The sequence below is a fragment of the Rhinatrema bivittatum genome, chromosome 2 (assembly GCF_901001135.1).
Source record: "Rhinatrema bivittatum chromosome 2, aRhiBiv1.1, whole genome shotgun sequence".
Taxonomy (NCBI): Eukaryota; Metazoa; Chordata; class Amphibia; order Gymnophiona; family Rhinatrematidae; genus Rhinatrema; species Rhinatrema bivittatum.
The window spans coordinates 480853743-480875661 of NC_042616.1; the positions used below are offsets into that span (position 1 = coordinate 480853743).

The 21919-nt window shown below is 42.2% G+C and overlaps 1 protein-coding gene across 2 annotated transcripts in view; it reads left to right on the forward strand.

Annotated features, from left to right (window-relative positions):
* LOC115085004 (serpin B6-like) overlaps window positions 1–19353 on the forward strand; it is a 68163-nt gene extending 48810 nt beyond the window's left edge. For both annotated transcript variants that reach the window (XM_029590509.1, XM_029590510.1), the window contains exons 5-7: window positions 5167–5309; window positions 6714–6881; window positions 18726–19353. In XM_029590509.1, the coding sequence (XP_029446369.1) occupies window positions 5167–5309; window positions 6714–6881; window positions 18726–19130 (716 nt within the window). In that variant the 3' untranslated portion in view covers window positions 19131–19353. The remainder of the gene's footprint in view (window positions 1–5166; window positions 5310–6713; window positions 6882–18725) is intronic.
* Window positions 19354–21919: the final 2566 nt, after the last annotated feature.

Consider the following 21919-nt stretch of genomic DNA (forward strand, 5'->3'; position numbering starts at 1 on the left):
GGGGAGATTCTTCTGCTAACCCGCAAAGCCCCTCTTTGCGGCAGATGATGATTCCGGAGCTACATTTCGCTTTGTCATCATTGAGGCCGGCCGTCGTTGCCATTGTCTCCAAGGGAATGAAGCATCAGCCTGAAGCTTGCTTGGACATCTCTCTGAACCCAACGATAAGAACCCCTTTCTCCAACGCAGCTACTGATGACACCAACATCTGTCATGACTCCAAGTCAGGAATGCCCAGATGTAGACCGGGGGAATCAGCGGCGACTGCTTGTGGCATGATTGATTGGGGAGGTGGTATCAGAATTTTGCAGGCCCAAGATGGCTTACATTCGGAACCCAAGATACAGCTGTGGGGTTAACTATAGCTTCAGGAGAAGCACAAACTGGATTTCTTGAAGGTGAGCCTGCTGCAATATCTGTTTTGAGTCCCTCCCTCCCTAAATCCTCTCTTATAACATTGGAGAGTATCTGGCTGGTACTTTCCTCCGTGCAGCAGTCCCTAACTTAATTCACAGCCACCGTGAATAATTTCTTGCTTAGAATACAAATCCAGGAGACTCTTACCTCTCTGCTCATGCTGAAAAAATAAGTATTGGAAACTGACTTGGGGAAAACTTCATTGGTTCAGAATAATTTGATATAATATAACACTTTGATACATCGTAGGCTGGAGTCTCTAGAGAATTTTACAGGATCTAATCTTAGCATTCTTAATTTTCCAGTTGTCTCAATGATTTCTCCTTCAGAACCTTTCGACCTCCATGAGGGAAGTACTTGGGCTCTCGCAATCTGTCCTCCCGTTGATTCGCAAGGCTTATTATTTTTTGGGGTTAAAGGGCCTGAAGAAGTAGGTGCTGCTCAAGCTGTACTGAGTTCTGGAGGGGAGCCTTTGGATATTTCTGCTATCCTGGAGACTACTACACACACAGATACATCACATAAATCTATCTTAATTGTGACTTTTTCTTAAAATTTTGATGGTGATTTGATTTGTCAATTGTATTTTCAAGCAATGAATATTTCCTTCATGGGTGGCAAAATTTTCCTGATTTCTCTAGGGCTACATAGGCACGAAGGAAAGCATTCCTAGATATGCAACAAAAGGTTCTTGATTTTGGGGCTTGTTTTTTCTTGTGATTCCCTTGCAAATGTATCGTTACTTTTTCCTCTGAGAAATTTGTTTCTTAGAATCTATTCAGCTTAGATCATTTATTAATGCTAGAGTTCCTGATAATGGTTAATATGGTATTATTAATTTCTTTGGACAGTGTTTAGCTTAGTATAGATAGGCCTTCTCCTAGCATAATCCGTGTACAATGTTCTCACTGGAAGATTTTTTTTTATTCCCTCTTTTTGAAGGTTTTTCCTTCCTTGTTGTTTTTCTGTCTGGGTTCTCCTAAACTGGTGGTCTGTTAGTGATTGATTGATTATAATTATTGTATGTATGTGTTTAATTTTTTTCCTGTGAATATTACAACATTCAAAAACTATTTCTTTTGTAAGTTATGCTTGTGTATAATACATAAAATGATAAATAAAAATTAAAAAATAAAATATATATATATCTCAAAGGTTTCCATGCAGAGGAGGTGAGCCTCTTTCAATGCAAAGGCGGCTCTAGAATGAGGGGTCATGGAAGCAGTGTGAAAGAGGGTAGACTCGGGAGTAATTCTTGGAAATATTTCTTTACAAAGAGAGTAGTGGATGCATGGAATGACCTCCCAGTAGAGGTGGTGGAGACAAAAAAATAGTATTTGAATTCAAGAAAGGAATCTGAGAATGTTAGGAATTATTAGGAAGGGAATGGTTAATAAAATGGAAAATGTCATAATGCCTCTATATCACTCCATGGTGAGACCACACCTTGAATTCTGTGTACAATTCTGGTCGCCGCATCTCAAAAAAGATATAGTTGTGATGGAGAAGTACAGAGAAGGGCAACCAAAATGATAAAGGGGATGGAACAGCTCCCCTATGAGGACAGGCTGAAGAGGTTAGGGCTGTTCAGCTTTGAGAAGAGACGGCTGAGGGGGGGATATGATAGAGGTCTTTAAGATCATGAGAGGTCTTGAACGAGTAGATGTGAATCGGTTATTTACACTTTCGAATAATAGAAGGACCAGGGGGCATTCCATGAAGTTAGCAAGTAGCACATTTAAGAGGATGCTTGGATGATTATATGTATTGACTGAACTGAGGAGGTTAGTCTTGGAAAAGCAGCAGCTCCATGCATTCTAGTGCTGTGCATTGGTGGGTCATATAGATGATGCGTCGATACACCACAATGCATAAATGTAAACATGCATCCACTGGAACCCTCTCGAGCCCCAACAATGAGTGCAGAGCAGAACTAAGGCATTACACGTATAACTCACCATACAAAAAAGATATTCTGGTTTTGATGACATCTCAGTAAAAGCAAAACAAACTCCCTTTACTACCAGGCACAATAGCCTTCCTTATGAAAAGACAGTAATTTATCACTAATGCATATCCTATTGAGAAAACACAACAAATAAGATTGATGCAAATGCCTACATGCTAATAAAATACCTCACCTCAGTCACACACCCAGAACTGACCTTCAACAAGTACAGAAAGACCAGATATTATAAATATGGAGACAGAAACTGGAATGGAAAACCAAAAAAGCCACTCTGCATGCAATGGGAACCTGGAGAAATAGAAAGAGAAATATAGCACCTAACGTAGTCCCAGTTTCTGCAAAAATGCACACAAACTAACCTGCACAAAGTTCACCTGTATTATGGAACACACTCAAACAATAACAACCCTATCTATGAAAAGGCAACACTACAAATATTAAACCAGGCCCTAAACACTAATACACTTCATATTAGCAAAGCAGAATAAGCCAAGCTGCTATAGATCCCCCACGCAGAAGTAATTGTAAAACTATAGTAATAAATGTTTTCAAAACAGGCTGAACAGAATAACATCCAACAATTAAAAACTCATAAAAATTATTAAAACATGTCCAAATATCAATAAAATATTCCAAAACAGCAGACATTGCATAATACCCAATAATAAAAATGGCAGTCAATCAAGGAAAATAAACTTAAAACGTCATCTTTACTTACCCTCTCCAGCAGCTCTCCTACTCCTTTCCCTTCCAGGCCAATAGCACTCACCAGAAGCAGCAAGGGCTGCTGAAGCTCTGTCCTCACAGTCCTCTTCCTTAGTACCCACAAACACATACACTCACACTCTCTGACCCCACGACCAGTCTCGGTCTTTCACATACACACCAGTCATCTTTCTGACCAGTCTCTCTCACACACACAAAAACACATCACTTCCCTGACCAGTCTCTCTCTCTCAAGCATACACATGCTCTCTTATATACAAGCTTTAAATCACACACAAATGCTCTCGCCCCTATTCACACCCAAGCTCTCACCCAGGCTCCCATTCACACCCACACACACAAGCTCTCACCCAGGCACCCATTCACACACAAGCTGTCACCGCCAAACCTCTTATTCCTTCGCTGCAGGGATGGGCTCCAGTTCCGCCGCAGCTTTACTCCAGCGGGCCTTCTTTTACGCTGCCTTGGGGATGAGCTCCCATGGCAGCCTTGCTTGTTCGGGGTTGGGTTTCCTCTTCGCTGCCTCGGGGATGAGCTCCCATGGCGACCTTGTTTCGTATGGGTTTGACACTGCCATGTGTGCCCTTCCTTCCTGCCTCATCGGCCAATCAGAGGCTTCCTCCTTTCTTCCTATTCCCACTGGCAGGTAGAAGGGAGGAGGCTTCCGATTGGCCTGCATGGGGGCAGGAAGAATGAAGGAGGCTTCCCATTGGGCAGTGGGGACAGGAAGAAAGGAGGCTTCCCGTTGGGCAGCGGGGGCTGGAAAAAGGGAGAAGGGAAGTACAAACGGGGCAGTAAGACACCAGGAGCCGCGAACACCTGCCGGTGCTTGGTGACACACTGGTTGAGAATCGCAGATCTACATAACGTTGAGTGCACTGATGCGTTATGCCTTGAGTGTATCGATGGACCATGTAGGCAGTGCCGATATGCTATACTTCAAGGACTTATATTTGTTTGACGTACACTCTGACTGCCCCAGCAAATGATACTGCTGCTCCTTCGATGCATTACTCTGCTGCAAATGCAGTTCTTTGAAACCTCTTGAGTGATTTTTTTGGCGGGTTTTTGCCAGAATTTTGAAAAGGCAAAGTTTTTTTTTTCTTGTTTTTTTTTTCTAGCTTTGAAAGGTTTTGGTTCAGTTTAGTTTGTTAAATTTGATTGATTGCTTTTCTTTTAACAAAGAAATCAAAGTGATGCAAAGAACATATAATATGCTGTTGTGAGTGTTGCAGAGGTAGTGAGGCAATTAGCAGCATCTATTATGAAAAAAAATCATTGAAATGTATCCAAAGAGAAATGTAATTTGAAGTTTTTAGAAATTATTTGGCGATACAGAGTACACATCTGTGCTAAAGCTCACACAAAAATGACTGAGGTTGCTCTTGAGGCAATGCCCACACAGGAACTCCTGCACATGTTCAGTAGAGCTCAAAGCTCTACTAGCTAGGTGAGACACATCTGTTTGGAGCCGCCAGATGACATCACTTCACATGTAACGACTAATTGTCTGCTTATCAACAGAAAATTCTTGAGGTTGATATGCAAAAGCTGGATAACATAATAGTTAACTGTCTAAATGGCTTACCCAGTTATATTTAGCCTTTATTCGGTTAAATTCTAGCTGGGTAACTAATTACCCGGCTAGAATTTAGTCAGATAAGGGGGTGTTCCAGGGGCAGGCAGGAGGCATTTCAGGGCAGCTCAGAATATGAGTTATCCACATATGCGGGTAACTCTGGTCGGCCTGTAGGGCTGTCCAAAGGTTAGCCAGTTAGACATAACTGACTTTAGGATAGCAGGATGTTTTCAGTGGCAAAGCTGGGCTGCTGAATATACCCTGCCATACAATGGCTGAAAATGGACCTCCTTATGTCTATCCATGGCAGATATCCTGAAATACAGATCTGTGTCCCTCAAAGGTTTTTTTGGGTTTTTTTTGTAGAGCAGCAATGTAAGAAGATTGTTTTCAATAACCTGCTATTGATTCACATTGTTTAGAAAGAAGAAGATATTGTCTCTGGTATAAAATGAATTTTCCTTGTCTCCCAAAGGTAAGATCCAGAATCTCTTGGCTCCGGGAATTATTAATGAATTAACTAGATTGGTCCTGGTGAATGCCATCTACTTCAAAGGAAACTGGGCTGACCAGTTTAAAAAAGAACAAACAAGAGAGAGACCATTTAGGATAAACAAGGTATGGGAGAGTGCTACTCACTGTTGCTTCTTTGAATAAAATGGCTTATCATTCATTTGTTCTGTACCAGTGGGGCTGACCCTTAGTGAAATTACCGTATTTTTTGCGCCGATGGCAAAGGGCCATGGGCACCATTTTGATTACTGGTAGCCGACGGCCCAAGTGCAGGAGATCGCTCCCGGACTCCCGCTGGACCACCAGGGACTTTTGACAAGTCTTGCGGGGGGGGGTGTGTAGTTTTTTTGTGTGTTGTTTTTTTTATATTCGCTCCATAAGACGCACAGACATTTTCTACCTACTTTTGGGGGTATGGAGAGAAAAATACGGTACATGTATATGTGTGTATACATGTGTGTGTATGTATGTGTGTGTATATATATACACACACATACATATATATATATATATATATATATATATATGTGTGTGTATGTATGTGTGTGTATATATACACACACATACATACACATATATATATATATATGTGTGTGTGTGTGTGTACCATATTTTTCGCTCCATAAGATGCACTTTTTCCCCCCCAAAGTGGGTAGGAAATGTCTGTGCGTCTTATGGAGCGAATATAAAAAAAAACCCCAAAAAACTACAACCCCCCCCCCCACCCCCCGCAAGACTTGTTAAAAGTCCCTGGTGGTCCAGCGGGAGTCCGGGAGCGATCTCCTGCACTTGGGCCATCGGCTACCGGTAATCAAAATGGCGCCGATGGCCCTTTGCCCTTACTATGTCACAGGGGCTACTGGTGCCATTGGTCGGCCCCTGTCACATGGTAGGAGCTATGGAGGAGCGGGTAAGGCTACTGCAGGGCTTATGAGTCTGCATGCACTCCTTTTCTCCTGACAAACCCCACACTGATGTTTTTCCTGCAGTTAGCATTTGAAGATATCCACTGAACTGTCTTTCTTTCAGATCCATATCAGTGGCAGCAGACCCATGTGGCCTTTTGTTGCATGGGGACCCTTGGCTATTGCCTTGGTTGTCAGGAGAAATGCTGACATAGTAATGATCTCCTGTGAAGGACCACAGCATCTTAGATTTAGAATACACCCGTGACATTCTCTCATCTGCGGATGTTTTGGAATATTTATATTTATAAAACAAAAGGTGGCTGCACAGGAAAAAGCTCTAGGTACCCCTATATGGAATGGTCAAACTTCCATTCTGTTGTGCACAGTAATTCCATATCAGAAGGAGCCTGTCAGTCAATCAAACTGCGTGATTAGTTAACACTCCTTGTTGCTTTGTTATGATCTGCGTTGATCTTCTTTATACTAACTCTGAATGTTTTCATAATCAGTGAATTTTCTTCACTTGGTCATATAATTTGGCCTATGCTAAGTTTTGTGGATTATTTTTGTTTTGATCTTTGGTCTTGTTTTCTCTTTTTAGAAAGAGACAAAACCTGTGCAGATGATGTTCAAGAAAGCCAAGTTTAATATGACATATGTTGGTGACGTTCAGACCAAGTTTCTTGAGATCCCATATGTGGATAATGAGCTGAGCATGATCATTATGCTTCCTGATGATATCCAAGATGATTCCACTGGCCTGGAGCTGGTAAGTTATTAACTGCAAGTTTGGAAAGAAAGGAGAGGAAAGCTTTGTTTAGTTTATTTGATCAACTACTTTTCCACAGTAAAATCAAAGCTATTGATAAAACAAGGTAATAAAAAGCAACACTGGAAGTTGCCAGAAGTGGTACAATTGTACACTTCCAGCAGTCCTGGGGGGGTTTGGGGTTTGCTAGGTGAGACAGGAGTGTTCGAGATAGGGTTGCGCAGGGGAGGCAGAGGGTGGGAATGAGGACAGGGCACAGATGCTGATATATTTTCAGGAAGGGAGATGGTTTAAGATGATTCCTTGGGCTGATAAGACTGCAACTTTACTACTTTAGTTTACTTTTGGGAAATTTAGAGGGCAGGTCAGGCACAATGCCCATTATTATTTTATTTTTATTTAAAATCTTTTCTATACCGTCGCTAAGTTATATACCATCGCAACGGTTTACATGTAGGCACATATTTAATGTAAGTAAAAGTGTACTATAGTACATTCTAACAGGTGCCGTCAAAGGTTCGGTTACAATATATCATTAGACAAAATAATTTTTAGAGAAGTGGGTCATGACCGAGTGTACTGATAAAATTTCACCAAATTTATTATACATAGTGTTATCAATATGCTAGTTGTGATGTGGGGTTCATAGACTACTCTACTGTGTGTCGGTGTTTATCTGCTTATTCCTGAATAATTTCTATTCTCCCGTCTCCTTGTAAAATGCCTGTTTAAAAAGCCATGTGTTTAAACTTTTCTTAAATGCCTTGAGATCACTTTGTAATCTGATCTCTGGAGGCATTGTGTTCCAAATTGTGGGTCCTGCTAATGATAAGGCCCTTTCCCTCACTTGGGTTAGTCTTGCTGCTTTAACTGTTGGGATGGTTAGGAGTGCTTTATTTGCTGATCGAAGATTTCTGTGTGGGACGTGTACCTGTAATGCTGTGTTTAGCCAGTCTGATTTCTCATCATGAATTAGTTTATGGATGGTACATAGGGTTTTGTATTTAATTCTGTGTTCAATCGGTAACCAATGTAGTTCCGCTAGGGTTTCGGTTATTTCAATTCCTTCTTTGATTACTTGATCCCTCTGTTTTTAGTCTCTCTCTTTTGGGCTTTGTTAGTCTAGTTACTGAGAGCTGTTACAGGGGAGGCGTGGTTATATGGGTCCTCCCCTGGGAATTTTGTGTTCTGACTCCATCTGCTGGACATGGAACATAACCCACCGTCTGGAATGATCCATGGTATTACAGGAACGAAAATTAGCAGGTAAGGAATAATTTTCTTTTCATGACATTGTTCAGGTCTTTCCCATATGTTCCCCTGATATGATTCTTGGGAAAGCTTTTGCCAAAGGTCTTTACACAAAGTACACATTATTCCTTGGTTACTCATTTATTAGCAGCAATTAGTTATACAAAAAGAAGAAATTGGAAATCCTTGCACAAGTGCTCGATGGAGGATTGGCTTGCATAGTAACACAGTATATGACAGCAGAAAAAGACCAATCTGCCCGTCCACTTATTCCTGTCCATAGTAATGATATATGCTAGCTGGAGAAACTTCTCCAAGTTTTTATCATCCTCACTAATTCTCTGCGCTCTTCCCCTCCCCCCATCATATCTTGGTCCACCTCCCACCATGTCTTACCACCAAGCTTTGTAATAACCTAAACATCTACCTAAATTAAGTGAGGCTGTTGCCCAATCATCTGACCCTCTTAAGTTCACATAGCCTTGTTGATCATTACCTGGCTATTACCAGTCTTCCACCACTGACTTGGTTCATTTCTGAAGAGTTGTAGCCTGCAGCTACCAACCTGGCTTAAGACGGAGCCAATGCAATAAAATGTGTGAATTATGTGAGTTAAATTTTAAAGCATGTTTTCCTTACTGCTGCTTGAAAAATGAGTTAACTCCAGATGCAGCAAGCTAATGGTATGCAAATACACTGGGAATTAAAAATGTGTGCAAAAATGCACAGTGCCTTCCTGCATTGAGGATAAATAGCTAATGCCATATTAATATGACTTTTGCACAAAGAAGAATGATTTGTGCACACAAAACAACTGAAATAGTGAACTAGAAAGGCAGAAAAGAGCTTCTCTTTGGGGCAGGCAATTAGCACAGTAATCACCATTGTATGCAGAATTATATGGGCAACTGCCTATTATGAAAACTCGCTGGGGAAAGCAATTAAAGTAGCACAAGTATCACCATCATGCAGCACTCACTATCTGTACAATTATTTATCGCTGTCACCTCACTCTTTTCGGGTTCCCTGTGTAAGGTCCACCATCCACCTATTGTGCTGTCCTGCAGCTCCTCACGTCCAACTGCTGCCAGCTACTCTGCCAGGTCCTATGGAAATCTGGAGAAGTATGATGTGACACCAAAGAGCTTGTGTTAAGATAGACATCTACCTAGGGCAATTCTGTGTGTTTGACTTGGGAATCCCAGGGCAGAGGGTCTCTGGCATGGGTCCTGGACTCGGGCACCCCCCACTAGCCCATTTTTTATAGGCTTGGGAATTTTACACCTGGGTTACAAGTGGAGACCTGACTTCAGGACCCTCGCACCTAAGAATTCAGGTTCAGGACAGCACTGGCTCAATATTAGCCCCAGAAATGGAAGTTAACTGCTGGGTCAGAGGTGGAGTAGAGAGGTGAATATTGAGCATGCTGGTGAGCAGGAAAGTTGTCCAGGTAGGGAAATTAGGCTGTGTGCATTTTTTTTGTTTGTTTTTTATTACACACTTTTTTAATTGAAGATATCTTTTATGATTTTTCAGTCTTCAATGTATTTTGAGATGCTAAATAAAAAATATCAGAGTGTGACTTGGGCCAGTTGTGTAAGCCAGATGATGTAAAGAGCGCTAGTGACTTGAGTGACTAAGCCCTTTTCAACAGACACAAAATCAGGTGACAAACTAGGGAAAATGTCACTAGTGCATCTTCCTGCAAAATTATGTGCTTGCTTTGAAGTATGCAGTTAACCCAATTTACAAACACAAGGCATCCTCCTAAATTGTGTTAAGACTATTGGTTTGCTATACAGCTAAACATGCATGTGGGCGGTTAAGAGTTTTTCAAATGATGGCCTAAGTTGTACATATTGACGGCTTGCAAGTCCGTAACACGCCCCTGAAAACGCACCACTTTCCCTACCCGGAATGCCTGTCTTTCTGAGGAACTAAATTTCTGTGTGCAGTTTTAAGGGGCAGAAATTTCAGTAAAGCCGGTCAACCAATCTACACATGGAACTCACAATTTTATGCATGTAAGTTCCAACTAAGCTTTAAAAAATGTGCCCAAATATGTGTTAAGCAGGCCAACAATGCACAAAGAAGTTCGGCAGGGACACAGAAAACTTGTGAGCATAATCTTCTGTTTTTCATTTGTATTGGATTACGGCATCAGTTTCCTCACCTGTCCTTGTGACAACACGTCAGACAGGTTTTCAGGGTATCCACAATGAGTATGCATGAGATAGATTTGTATGCAGTAGAGACCCGGTAAATATAAATGAAACGCACAGTTATTCATGGAGGGTATCCTGCAAATCCGACTAGCTGTGTGATCACCAGGACAGGATTGAGAACTACTGGCAGACAGTGTACTTTGGGTGATAACTACCAAACAATGTTATTACTTCAAGATGTCACCTAAGTGACAATGCATGTGGTTGTTTCTCTTGAAATACAGTTTTGTTACCCTGATCTCCTTTAGTGGAGCTGCTGGGTGTGTTTATTTTACTACATTCCATGATTACGCTCCACTTCAGGTTGGCTTACGGTAAAGAAAACTGTGTGTGAGAACGCTGTTCTACATTCCTGGATAAGTCATTTTGACAACTTTCATAAAATGTACATTGAAACTGAATGTCTTATTATTGCTTTTCTTTTTTTTTTACTGCAGAAAAAGTAACTGAAGAAATAAGAATCCTGTTAGAACTTGCATTTTCTGAAATTCTGAGTGAATGATGTACATCTCCTATAGAAAGTCTACCCCCACCCCCTTTCCAAAGCGTCCCCCTTTGTTGCCTTTTAGCATGGAACTAAAATGCATTCTACCAGTGTTTGTTCCATGTAACCACACGTCCTATCCCACAACCGACAAGTGAAAAATATATTCCAGAATTCCTTAGAAAAAGTAGAAATAAAAACATGAAAGAGCTTGGTTCACTAACTTTACATTCCCGTTTACTTCTATAGCAATCCCACATTCTTAAAACTCTGGGGGAAAAATAATTGCCTCAAAAAGCACACACCAAATAAACTAGTCCATATGTGTTAAATTATACTGTCATTTAAATAATGTCAGTATAAATTTAAATATACAATTTTGTTGGTTCTCTGTGCTGGGTAGAGCATTTCAAAGCAAAGACTCAGCTATGAGCACTCACAAGAACTCCAAGACAAAGTTGTGGAAAGGCATAGCTCAGGGGATGGTTATAAAATAATTGCAAAGTCCATGTGCACAGTCAAGATTATTAAGAAGTGGAAGGTGTGTGGCACCACCCGGAACCTACCTAGTTCAGGCCATTCCTTCCAAACTGTATGACTGAGCAAGAAGGACACTGATCAGGGAGGCAACCAAGAGGCTAGTGGCAACTTTACAAGAGCTACAAACTTCTGTGTCCAAGATTGGTCAAAATGTGTGCATGATAATATCCCAAGCACTCCACAAATCTGATCTCTGTCGGGCCGATACAGAAAGAAGCACGGGAGAGCCGGCGAGCGCCCGCTCTCCCGACACATGCACAGGCTAGTGTCCTGGGCACGCGATTCAGTATCGGCCCGCATGCAAATGAGGGCCCATGGTAAAAGGAGGCACTAGGGACACTAGCGCATCCCTAGCACCTTCTTTTTGACAGAAGCGGCAGCTGTCAGCAGTTTTGACAGCCGATGCTCAATTTTTACCGGCGTCAGTTCTCGAACCCGCTGACAGCCACGGGTTCGGAAAACGGACACTCGCAAAATTGAGTGTCCGTCTTCCAACCCGCGGGCAGATTTTAAAATTTATTTTTTTGGGGGGGGCCTCTGACTTAATATTGCTATGATATTAAGTCGGAGGGTGTATAGAAAAGCAGTTTTTTTTCTGCTTTTCTGTACACTTTCCTGGTGCCGGCCGAAATTAACACCTGCCAAAGGCGCTGCACATTTTGCTTTCTGTATCGCGCGGGAATGACTAATAGGCCCATCAACATGCATTTGCATGTTGTGGGCGCTATTAGTTTTAGGGGAGTTGGCAGCGCATTTTCAACGCGCTATTACCCCATACTGTATAAGGGGTAAAAATAGCACAAACGCGGGCTAACAATGTGCTCCACCGGAGCGCACTTTACTGTATCGGCCCGTGTGGTAGGGTGGCAAGGATACGACAACTCAAGAAAGCCCACCTTGGATCCTGTTTGAAGTATGCAGAGAAACACTCATTAAGATACTATAGCCATATTGAAAAAAAGTTTTTTGTGGACTGACAAAATTAAAATAGATCTTTCCTAGCGTGTAGCCAGATGGACTCAAGACCAATGGGTTATATGCTCCCCTGCTAGCAGATGGAGACGGAGTCAGGTTTCAAAGCTGACGTCACCTTAGATATACCCCTGTTGTGACCTCAGCCTTTCAGTATCTCTCTATCTTCTAGCAGATGTGGATGTGCTTTCCCTTTGGGATTGCAGTATTCCTTAGAGGAAGTTCTGCCTTTAAATTGGAGAAAGGTTGAGCCCCGCTCTCCTGCAATGATACTTAAAGATCCCTCCCCCAGTCGAGAATTCCTGAGGCAATTTCCGAGATTCCTCAGAGGTGTGCCTTGGTCCTGTAGCTGGTTCCCAGCGTGGACTTTGCTGCTGAAGCAGCCAAAAGGCAGCGAGTGCAGGAAGCCGAGCGCGGTGGTAACAGCCAAAGCCCTCTTCCCCCGCAGCCGGAGACCGTCTCTGTACTCAGCTGGTAAACACTGAGCCCAGGTAAGTAAAGAGAGAAGAGGATTCCTCCTGATTTAGAGACGTGAAAGGGCTTCGATAAGTCTTTCCTTTGGTCTCCTTGCTCGGCGCACCGTACCAACGACATTCCCGATCCCATTGGGATAAGGGAAGGGGGCTTCCAAGCGGGTTGAGAGTCCCCCACCCCCACCCCAATGGGCTAGGCCCTGCTTCAGGCTCGGTGGGCACACACCACGTGGTAGGTAACGGTGGCGCCATCTTGCACACAGTTTTGTGCGCTTCCATTGCCCTCCATAGAGCATCGGTCCACGCGGTGTGTGTCGGCTCTGCTCGTAACGCTGTGCATACGTTCCCACATACCTGTGCGAATATATGTATGCATACATTCCTGCATATGTGTGTTTCAGATTATGTGCATTGGTACAGGATCTGTGCACACTCAATTTCAAATGCTAGCCGGCTGCGCACACAGCTACCGTTCATAATAGCTCCAGCAGCAAAGAAGCATAAGCGACACGTTTGTGCTGCCTGCCATATTAGGGCTACACAGTCTGACCGTGATTCTTACCTATGTTAGCACTGTGAGGGTCCCAGGGAGAGTTTGGACTCCCAGAACATTTCTAAGCCTGGCTCTTCCCATTCAGAGGAGGGGGTCAGCCTCAATCTAAACAGGTAGCATCCCGGGGCTGGGTCTACCACGGGAGAAGGAAATTCAGCTGCACCTACCCCAGTTCCCCCTGGGCTAGGCATGGACCTGGTGGCCTTTTCTTGGGTGGAATTTTTTTCAAGGCCTTCAAGCCTTCAACAGGCACAGTCTGTCTCCTGCCCCATGTCCAGACCAAACTCCAGCCAGGAAGACCTTGTTCTCCCGAGCCCTATCAGCAGGCCTCGAGATATTCCTTATCTCACCAAGGGTATCCTTGTCCAGGACACACACCACGGACGACAAAGGGGATATAGATTCGTGAAGGACAGGACCTTGTTGGAGCAGGTCCCTGTGCGGAGGAAGGCACAGGGGGGTCTCCACCAGAAACCTCCACATGTCTGAATATTGTGGGCTTCTGGGCCAATCTGGAGCCACTAGAAGGACTTAATCCCCTGTGGCACTTGATCCTGCGAATGACCTTGCCCAGCAGGGGCCATGGAGGGAAGGCATACAGTAAGTCTTCCTTTGGCCAGGTCTGGAAAAGGGTGTCGATCCCCAGGGAACATTGATCTCTTCTGTGACTGAAGAATCGGGAGGCCTTTGCATTGTGAGATGTGGCCAGCATGTCAATGGACGGGAGGCCCTAACGATCTACCAGCAGCTGAAAAGCTCTGGCCGGCAACGCCGTTCACCTGGATACAGACTCTTCCTGCTGAGAGAGTCTGCTTTGACTTTGACTTTTCCTGTGATTGGGAGGCCAAGATCATCTGTAGTTTCAACTCCGCCCATTCTATAAGGAGGTCTGCCAAGCGGTGACGTGGTCTTCCTTGCACACCTCCTGGTTCTATCGCCTGGATGTTCGGGCCCGAGAGGATGCAGCCTTTGTAAGGGTGGTGATAACCAGATTGCGGGCAGCCTCTCGCCCTGATCAGGAGTAGCTTTTGTATATTCCATTGGTCCTGGGTCCATCTGGCTACACGCTAGGAAATGGAGAAATTACTTACCTGATAATTTCGTTTTCCTTAGTGTAGACAGATGGACTCAGCATCCTGCCTGTGAACAGTGGCAAGGAATCTCCCATGAGGTGAATATCGATTCCAAGAGGTTACAGGTAAGCTGTCACCCAGTACCTAGATCAGGTCATCTATGATCTTGCTGGGATTCAGTGCTTATATTTAGTTGAGTACAGTTACGGTTATCTCTTTTTAATCAAGTTTATAATCGTTTTAATCATGTTTGGCAATAGTATGTCCACAACGGCTTTTGAAGAGAATACTGAAGGGCTGAGGTCACTGCAGGAGTGTATCTAAGGTGACGTCAGCTTTGAAACCTGACTCCATCTCCATCTGCTAGCAGGGGAGCACATAACCCATTGGTCCTGAGCCCATCTGTCTACACTAAGGAAAACAAAATTATCAGGTAAGTAATTTCTCCATTCTTGGTCTGAATACAAAGGGTTACATTTGGTGTGATCCCAACACAACGCCATCCCTATTGTGAAGTATGGGGGTGTCAGCGTCATGTTATGGGGAAGTTACATGTGTAAGTCAATAACATGCTTTGCATTGGGAGAGACTGGAGTATTTGGTAGGATAGAAGAGACAAAGAATGGAGAAAAATCCTTGAAAACCCGCTGCCCTGTGCAAGAAAGCGAAAACAGGAAGTTCACTTTGTCCCATCAATAAAATATTTTTGACCTTGATGAGTTGATAACAAATTTGCATTTAAATGCAAGCAATACTGCTACACTGACACAGCAAAATGTGAAAAATGTTCAAGAGGGTGTAGACTTTCTATAGATGTCTGACCGCTTTTACCCTTCCATCTCCTCGACTGTGTGCATAATCTACTACATTCTGTGAAACTGTTTCAGCTCAGGGAAGGCTATGGTTAAAACTTTGTACAAGGCAGTTTGTACAAAGTTGTGACATTTTATAAAATTTCAGAAAACATAACTTGGTCTAAGACTGTTTATTAAAAAAAAAAATCAGTTTTCACAGGGAAAATGTGGGGTGGGACCCCGAGTGCCTTCAAAAGCTCTAGAGTCCACCTGTGCAATCAGAGGGCAATAACTAAGGCATTTCCGAGGGTAAATCGTTGCTTTACCTCTTTGAATGCCGCCAACTCTATATGCATGTAAACATATGTCTAGAGTTCAGCAGCAAACACAATTTGATCCACATACTGTGGCAGCATTCCCGGGAGTGGAAAGAAGGCAGGCTACACAATAAAGGGTATAGTTTTGAATAATCAAAACTCTGTGCATTTCTGATGAAAAGAATTACCTGCAGAAAAAGGTGGCATAAACCTCTGCGGGTAGGTTTTCTGGGAACAGTAATTAGAGCATTACTGCACATGTACCTTTTGCTCTGATTATTGATGCAAACACCCTGTGTAAATAGTACCTACGGAGTAGGCACCAGCGCGCATAGTTTGATTACTGCCCCCAAAGCAACTTAACAAAATAAGTGTGGCAGGATTCTTCATTGTTCAGCCACTTTTCAAAAGAGAAAAAGGCAGTGGGACTAGATCTGTTTCTATTGGTTTTTTACATTCAGCCCAAATGTCCAAAATGTGTGTGTGTGTGTGTGTCTGGCCTTTTCCAATGTATACATTTAACCCTGAAAGTTATGCATACAACTTTCTGCACATAGGCAGATGATAGAGGTGGATAAATGGTCAAGCACAAACAGGCCGATACAGTAATAGTGCGCTCTGCTGAGAGCATGGCTTTACACTCGCTTGGATGCCTCCAAAACCCCTTGTGCAGTTAAGGGGATTAGCGTGTCCAGAACACGCATTCAAACCAGCGTGTAGCTGGTAGCGCTCATCACATGTAGATTCATATTAAGGCTATGGGCTAATACCCCCTGCTGCAAAAAATTGCCATGTGGCCACAGCACCCATTTTAACACCTCAAATTTAATGCCGGCCCGGGAGCAGGCATTAAGGTATGTGGCGTTCAAGGGCTGACTGAAAATACAAAACAATCCTGCTTTCTTGATTCCTCCTATTAGTATCCTAGCGATACTAAATAGAAGGAACCACAGAAACCTGAATTATGTTCCACTCATAGGTGGAACCACAGAAAGCAGCATCCCAAGGTCTGGCCCAATCGGAACCCCTTCTGGCAGTGAGTCGGGCACTTGATATAATTTATTCACTCTGTCATTCCTGCCGATTGGTCCATTTACTGTCACATGACAGTGAAAGGACCAATCCTCTTTCAAAAGGCTGCTCTGGAACAGCCCTGCCTTTTGCATCGAGCGCCCGGAGGATGTGCACGCGTTCGAAAAACATATGCCCGGGCATGTCTTTTATGCGCTGATATTGCATTGGCCTGATAATGTGATGCACAGTACATTTAAATCGTTCCTAAAAACAAATTTAACTAGAAATTGCCTTGATCTATCTGTTCTGTTTTAGTGCTGATGGCATTCCTGCTTAGCCAGTATAAAGTTGAGGAAAAATGAGAGATTAAAAGCACTGTCATCTCTACACCCACCCAGTCTACTTCTGTTTATAATCATAACCACTGTAGCCATGGAATTAGCTGGGGCCTGCCTTCTCTTTTCACTCTGAAATGCCATCTGCATAGTAAGGCATCTAGCCACAAATTATATTTTCAGAAAATACACCTGGTGAGGTTTTGGAATAGCTACAGCTATGTTTTACGTACAGCCCACTTGAACTGGGGTAATAGCATCCATGTGCTAGGATACCTTATTGTTAGGGTACTGTTTTCATAGAGCAACGGTCATCCCTAGTAGTAACACTGTCTGCACATTAAAGCACACTGATAATTTATTTTCCCAGACTATAACTTAAATGGTGATTTCAGGGTTAGGTGAAAGTTATTTCCCCTTCAGCTGTTTGTATCCCTATTCCCCATAAACTGGAGCAGTGATTTGGGTCTAATAGTGAGGCCATGGCTAGAGACTGACAGTATTTGTGTCCTCTGTGTGTGTGCATTAGAGCAGATGGAAAGGTTGATAAGTCTGAGGGGAGGTGAGCTGTGTCTTTCTTTTTTGCCCAGATGAGAAGCTGGACAGCAAAGACAGATGAAGGCAGAAAATTACTTAACCCACACACCATCATTTGAGTGTGAACTGTGTTTTCATATAAAACCATACTTATGTCATTCCTGGCAGCATTCACCCTCCATTATAACTAGGGGTGTGCAGCCAAAAAATATGCATTTTTTATTTAATTTTAGTGTGCACTAAATTTAATATGTTCTAATTTTTTAGTGCACACTAATTCAATTTAATGTGAATTAAAAAAATTAGTATATTCTAGTATTAGCGAATCCCTAAACCACACACAAATGGTCAGATCAAGCTATTGCTGAATATTTATTTATGAAATAAGTCCATGGACTGACAAAAGCCTTTTTCTTTATTAAAATTTCTTTAGAATCATTCAGTTTTATAGATGTTCATTTTTAGTTTTATGATTGTGATGTTTGGTTTTATTGTATTGGGGTTTTAAAAAATTGTGAATGTTTGCGATGTAATCCTCTTTGAACCATAGTGTGTGTAAAGGCTGAATAGAAATAATTTTTAAATAAATAGTTGCAGAGTTTATTTTTTTTTACTCTCTTTTAGTATAAAAGTGATCTTGCCAAGTTAAGAGCTAGCAGAATGCACCCCCTTCTTTCAGGTCATTGCAGGGATGCAGTCTTGAAAGCAAAGTTGAAATGGAAGTGCTTTGTGGGTCACTGCAGCTCCTTTATCTGTTGTACCTTTCTGTGTAGTCTTGGCCACCAGTAACATGGACTGAGTTTTTTTATCTGGCCTTCTAATGCCTAAATGCTAAACCTTTTCAGTGTATAATAAGAAATACAATGTACAATGTACCTTAATTGTAATAAATGCCTATTGATTCAGCTTTTGTGAAAATTGATCCCTGGATTATCTTTTCACACTGTTTGGTGTGTTTCTTTTAGCATATTTTCTGTTCTTGATGATATGTTTTAGTACAGGTGTATATAGAATAGGAAGCCTCCTCCAGTTATTTCTGAATAGTATATATGGAGGTAGCAGATTATATGAAGAGCATAAATAAATAAATAGATTAAAGTGTGCTCTCCTGCTAATAAGTTTTACTTCTTAAATATAATGTGAGGCCCATAAAGGGTATTTATCAGGTTTTATTTTTGCTTGCTTGCTGATTACCAGGTCCATGTGAGAAGATAATTAAACTTGTGCTCTTGTTTTCTTCTGGATTCAGTAATTAAATTTTTGTTGTTTTTTCCAGCTTGAAAGAGAGCTCACATATAAGAAATTTATGGATTGGACAAACCCAGAAATGATGCATAATACAGAAGTTGAAGTGTCTATACCCAAATTTAAAATGGAAGAGATGTATGACCTGAAATCTGTGCTGAGCAGCATGGGAATGTCTGATGCCTTTGACATGCGCAAGGCTGACTTCTCTGGGATGTCAAGCAATAATGATCTGGTCCTGTCCAAGGTGATCCACAAGTCCTTTGTGGAGGTGAACGAAGAAGGCACAGAGGCGGCAGCTGCCACTGCCGCAGTCATGATGCTGCGCTGCGCTCCAATAGTCCCGAGATTCATAGCGGACCATCCGTTCCTCTTTTTCATCATGCACAACCAAAGCCGCAGCATCCTTTTTTGTGGAAGATTCTGTTCCCCTTAGCTGTCCTGCAGAAAGTTTCTCGCATCTGTGCCTTGTTCTTTTATTCTGCATGTTCTATAGAAGTGGAGCACCCATTGTAAAAATAAAAACAGCAATTTATACTGTAATTACTTTCTCTTGCAGATTGTTCTCTAACCAGGACTTAGGATTGTATGTCTGATCTGCAATTTAGAACAAATATTCATGATACCTCTTAAGTAAGGATACTCATCACTAAAAAAAAGACCTTGAACAATAGTCTCGACTTTTTCTGCAAACTCCCTTTTGTTAATGCATCTCTGCACTAGTCCAAAAAAGGGGTTTGTCTCCTGGAGGCAAAAATTGTTTGTTTCCCTTGAGCAGAAGAAGAGAGTTGTGCTTTGATGTTATAGTACTTCAGAAGTCATGGATAATTATATATTACCGCTTTTCTGAAGTCAGGCAGGAATTTCATAATCTAGTTATAATAAGGTTATTCATTTAGGGCTGGATTTTAAAAGAGTTATGCGCGCCGGGCCTATTTTAAAGAGGCCTGGTGGCGCGCGTAAGTCCCGGGGCGTGGGCGGGGTAGGCAGCTCCTAGCCCAGCGGCTATTTGCCGCTGTGCTGAGGACCGCGCGCCGGCAGTCAGCAAGCGAGAGCAACTTGCACCTGCCCAGAGGCAGGCGCAAAAGGTAAAATAAAACTTTTGGTGGGAGTTAGAGTAGGGTTAGGGGAAGGGGTGGGAAGGTCAGGTTAGGGGGAAGGGAATGGAGGAAGGCAGCGCGGCTCGGTGCGCGCAACAATAGTGCATCCCCTTGCGCACACGCCAACCCCTGATTTTACAACTTGCGTGCACACCGGGTAGCGCACGCACATGTACGCTGTACACGCACATTATAAAATCTACGCCTTAGTTTAACATTTTCTCAGATTATTCAGAAACTGGATAACAAATCTAACAAGTTGAAGCCTTATCTAGAAGACAGAGTTCAAAACGGGTCTGATAAATTTTTGCACTTTGCTTAATCTAATAAAACTTTGTTTTAACATGACATGATCTTTTATTAACAATGGGTGGTTTAACTCTTGTAACCAAAAATAAAGGAAATAAAGCAGATTTGTGTTTTATTTTATTGCAATACATTATTTTATTTTCTCTCTTTTTTTCTTAAAGGAGCACTAATTCTGGTTGGTAAAATGAGTATTTGGAAATCCCCAAAATATTTTGGTCTTTTTCCTTAGTTTGGATTTTGCAAAATCTAGGCTTACATTTTGGCTGAAATAAACATGCTCCAAATAAATTTTGACTTTTATTGGGTCTTTTCTTTTTTTTCAAAAATTGGTTGTGTACATACAAATATTTTTTGATGTTGCACTGTAATGGAATCCTGCAGTGGACAGTATGGGGAAATTTCGATGCCCGTGGAAGCAGGCAAGAGTCAGAACTTTCATTTACCTAAACCCAATGCTGATTGCTTACAATAGTAATAAGAAAAACATGCTATAGAATTGTGGGTTCTTTGTCTTAAAATGTTTATCCAAATGTTTCAACTAAGAAAAATGCAAAGTAGGAAAAGCAAATTTTGTTATCTTTCAGCCACATTTACCAAATACCTCTTTCTGCAATAGTGTCTGAATGTGCCAGAGGAAGAGTCAGTTCCATGTTTCTTCCTACAGTAGAAGTTATTATACATGCTTTTTGAACAAATTACATTCTCTAGTTTAAAGGACACGGTGGAAAGCAAAATTGTTTACCTTGTAATAGGTGTTATCCCAGGACAGCAGGATGTAGTCCTCACATATGGGTGACATCAGTAATGGAGCCCTATACGGAAAAACGTCTGTCAAAGTTTCTAGAAACTTTTGACTGGCACGGTGTGCCTACTGAGCATGCTCAGTAGGCACACCGTAGATTAAGGGGTCTCCCTTCAGTCTTTTTTGTAGCAATTTGCGTTAGCCAAAAATAAAATTTATTTATTTATTTATTTAGCATTTTTATATACCGACCTTCAAAGTTAAATACCTTATCAGGTCGGTTTACATCGAACAGGGAATAAAAATAAAACGTATCGGACCCAACTCCGCGGGGTGGTGGGTGGGTTTCGTGAGGACTACATCCTGCTGTCCTGGGATAACACCTATTACAAGGTAAGCAATTTTGCTTTATCCCAGGACAAGCAGGATGCTAGTCCTCACATATGGGTGATTAGCAAGCTACAGGCTGTGTCATGTTTGTGTTGGACCAACAGCAGACAACTTGTGCAAGAAGCACAACAACTGGTGTATTGTTGGGGGAAAAATGAGGCAGCCTGAAATCACAAATGGGAAGGAGTTGGATTATGCTGGGAACAAGTTCTTTAAGACAGATTGTCCATAGGCTGCATCTTGTCGTCCTTGTTTGTCCAAACAGTAATGAGCTGCAAATGTGTGAAGAGAACTCCAAGTTGCTGCTTTACATATGTCAAGAATTGGCACTGAACGATAGTGTGCTACTGAGGTTGACATTGCTCTTACTGAATGTGCCTTTACTCGCTCTTGGAGAGGAAGGCCTGCTTTTTCATAACAAAACTGTATGCAATCTGCTAAGCAGTTGGATAGAGTATGTTTACCCACTGCCTTAGCCGGTTTGTTTGAATCATAAGATACAAAGAGTTGAGTGGATTTCCTATGGACTGCAGTGCGTTCGAAGTAAAATGCTAGTGCATGCTTACAGTCAAAGGTATGTAAGGCCTGTTCCCCTTGGTGAGAATGAGGCCTTGGAAAAAATGTGGGTAAAACTATGGATTGGTTCAAGTGGAATTCCGTAACTACCTTGGGGAGGAATTTTAG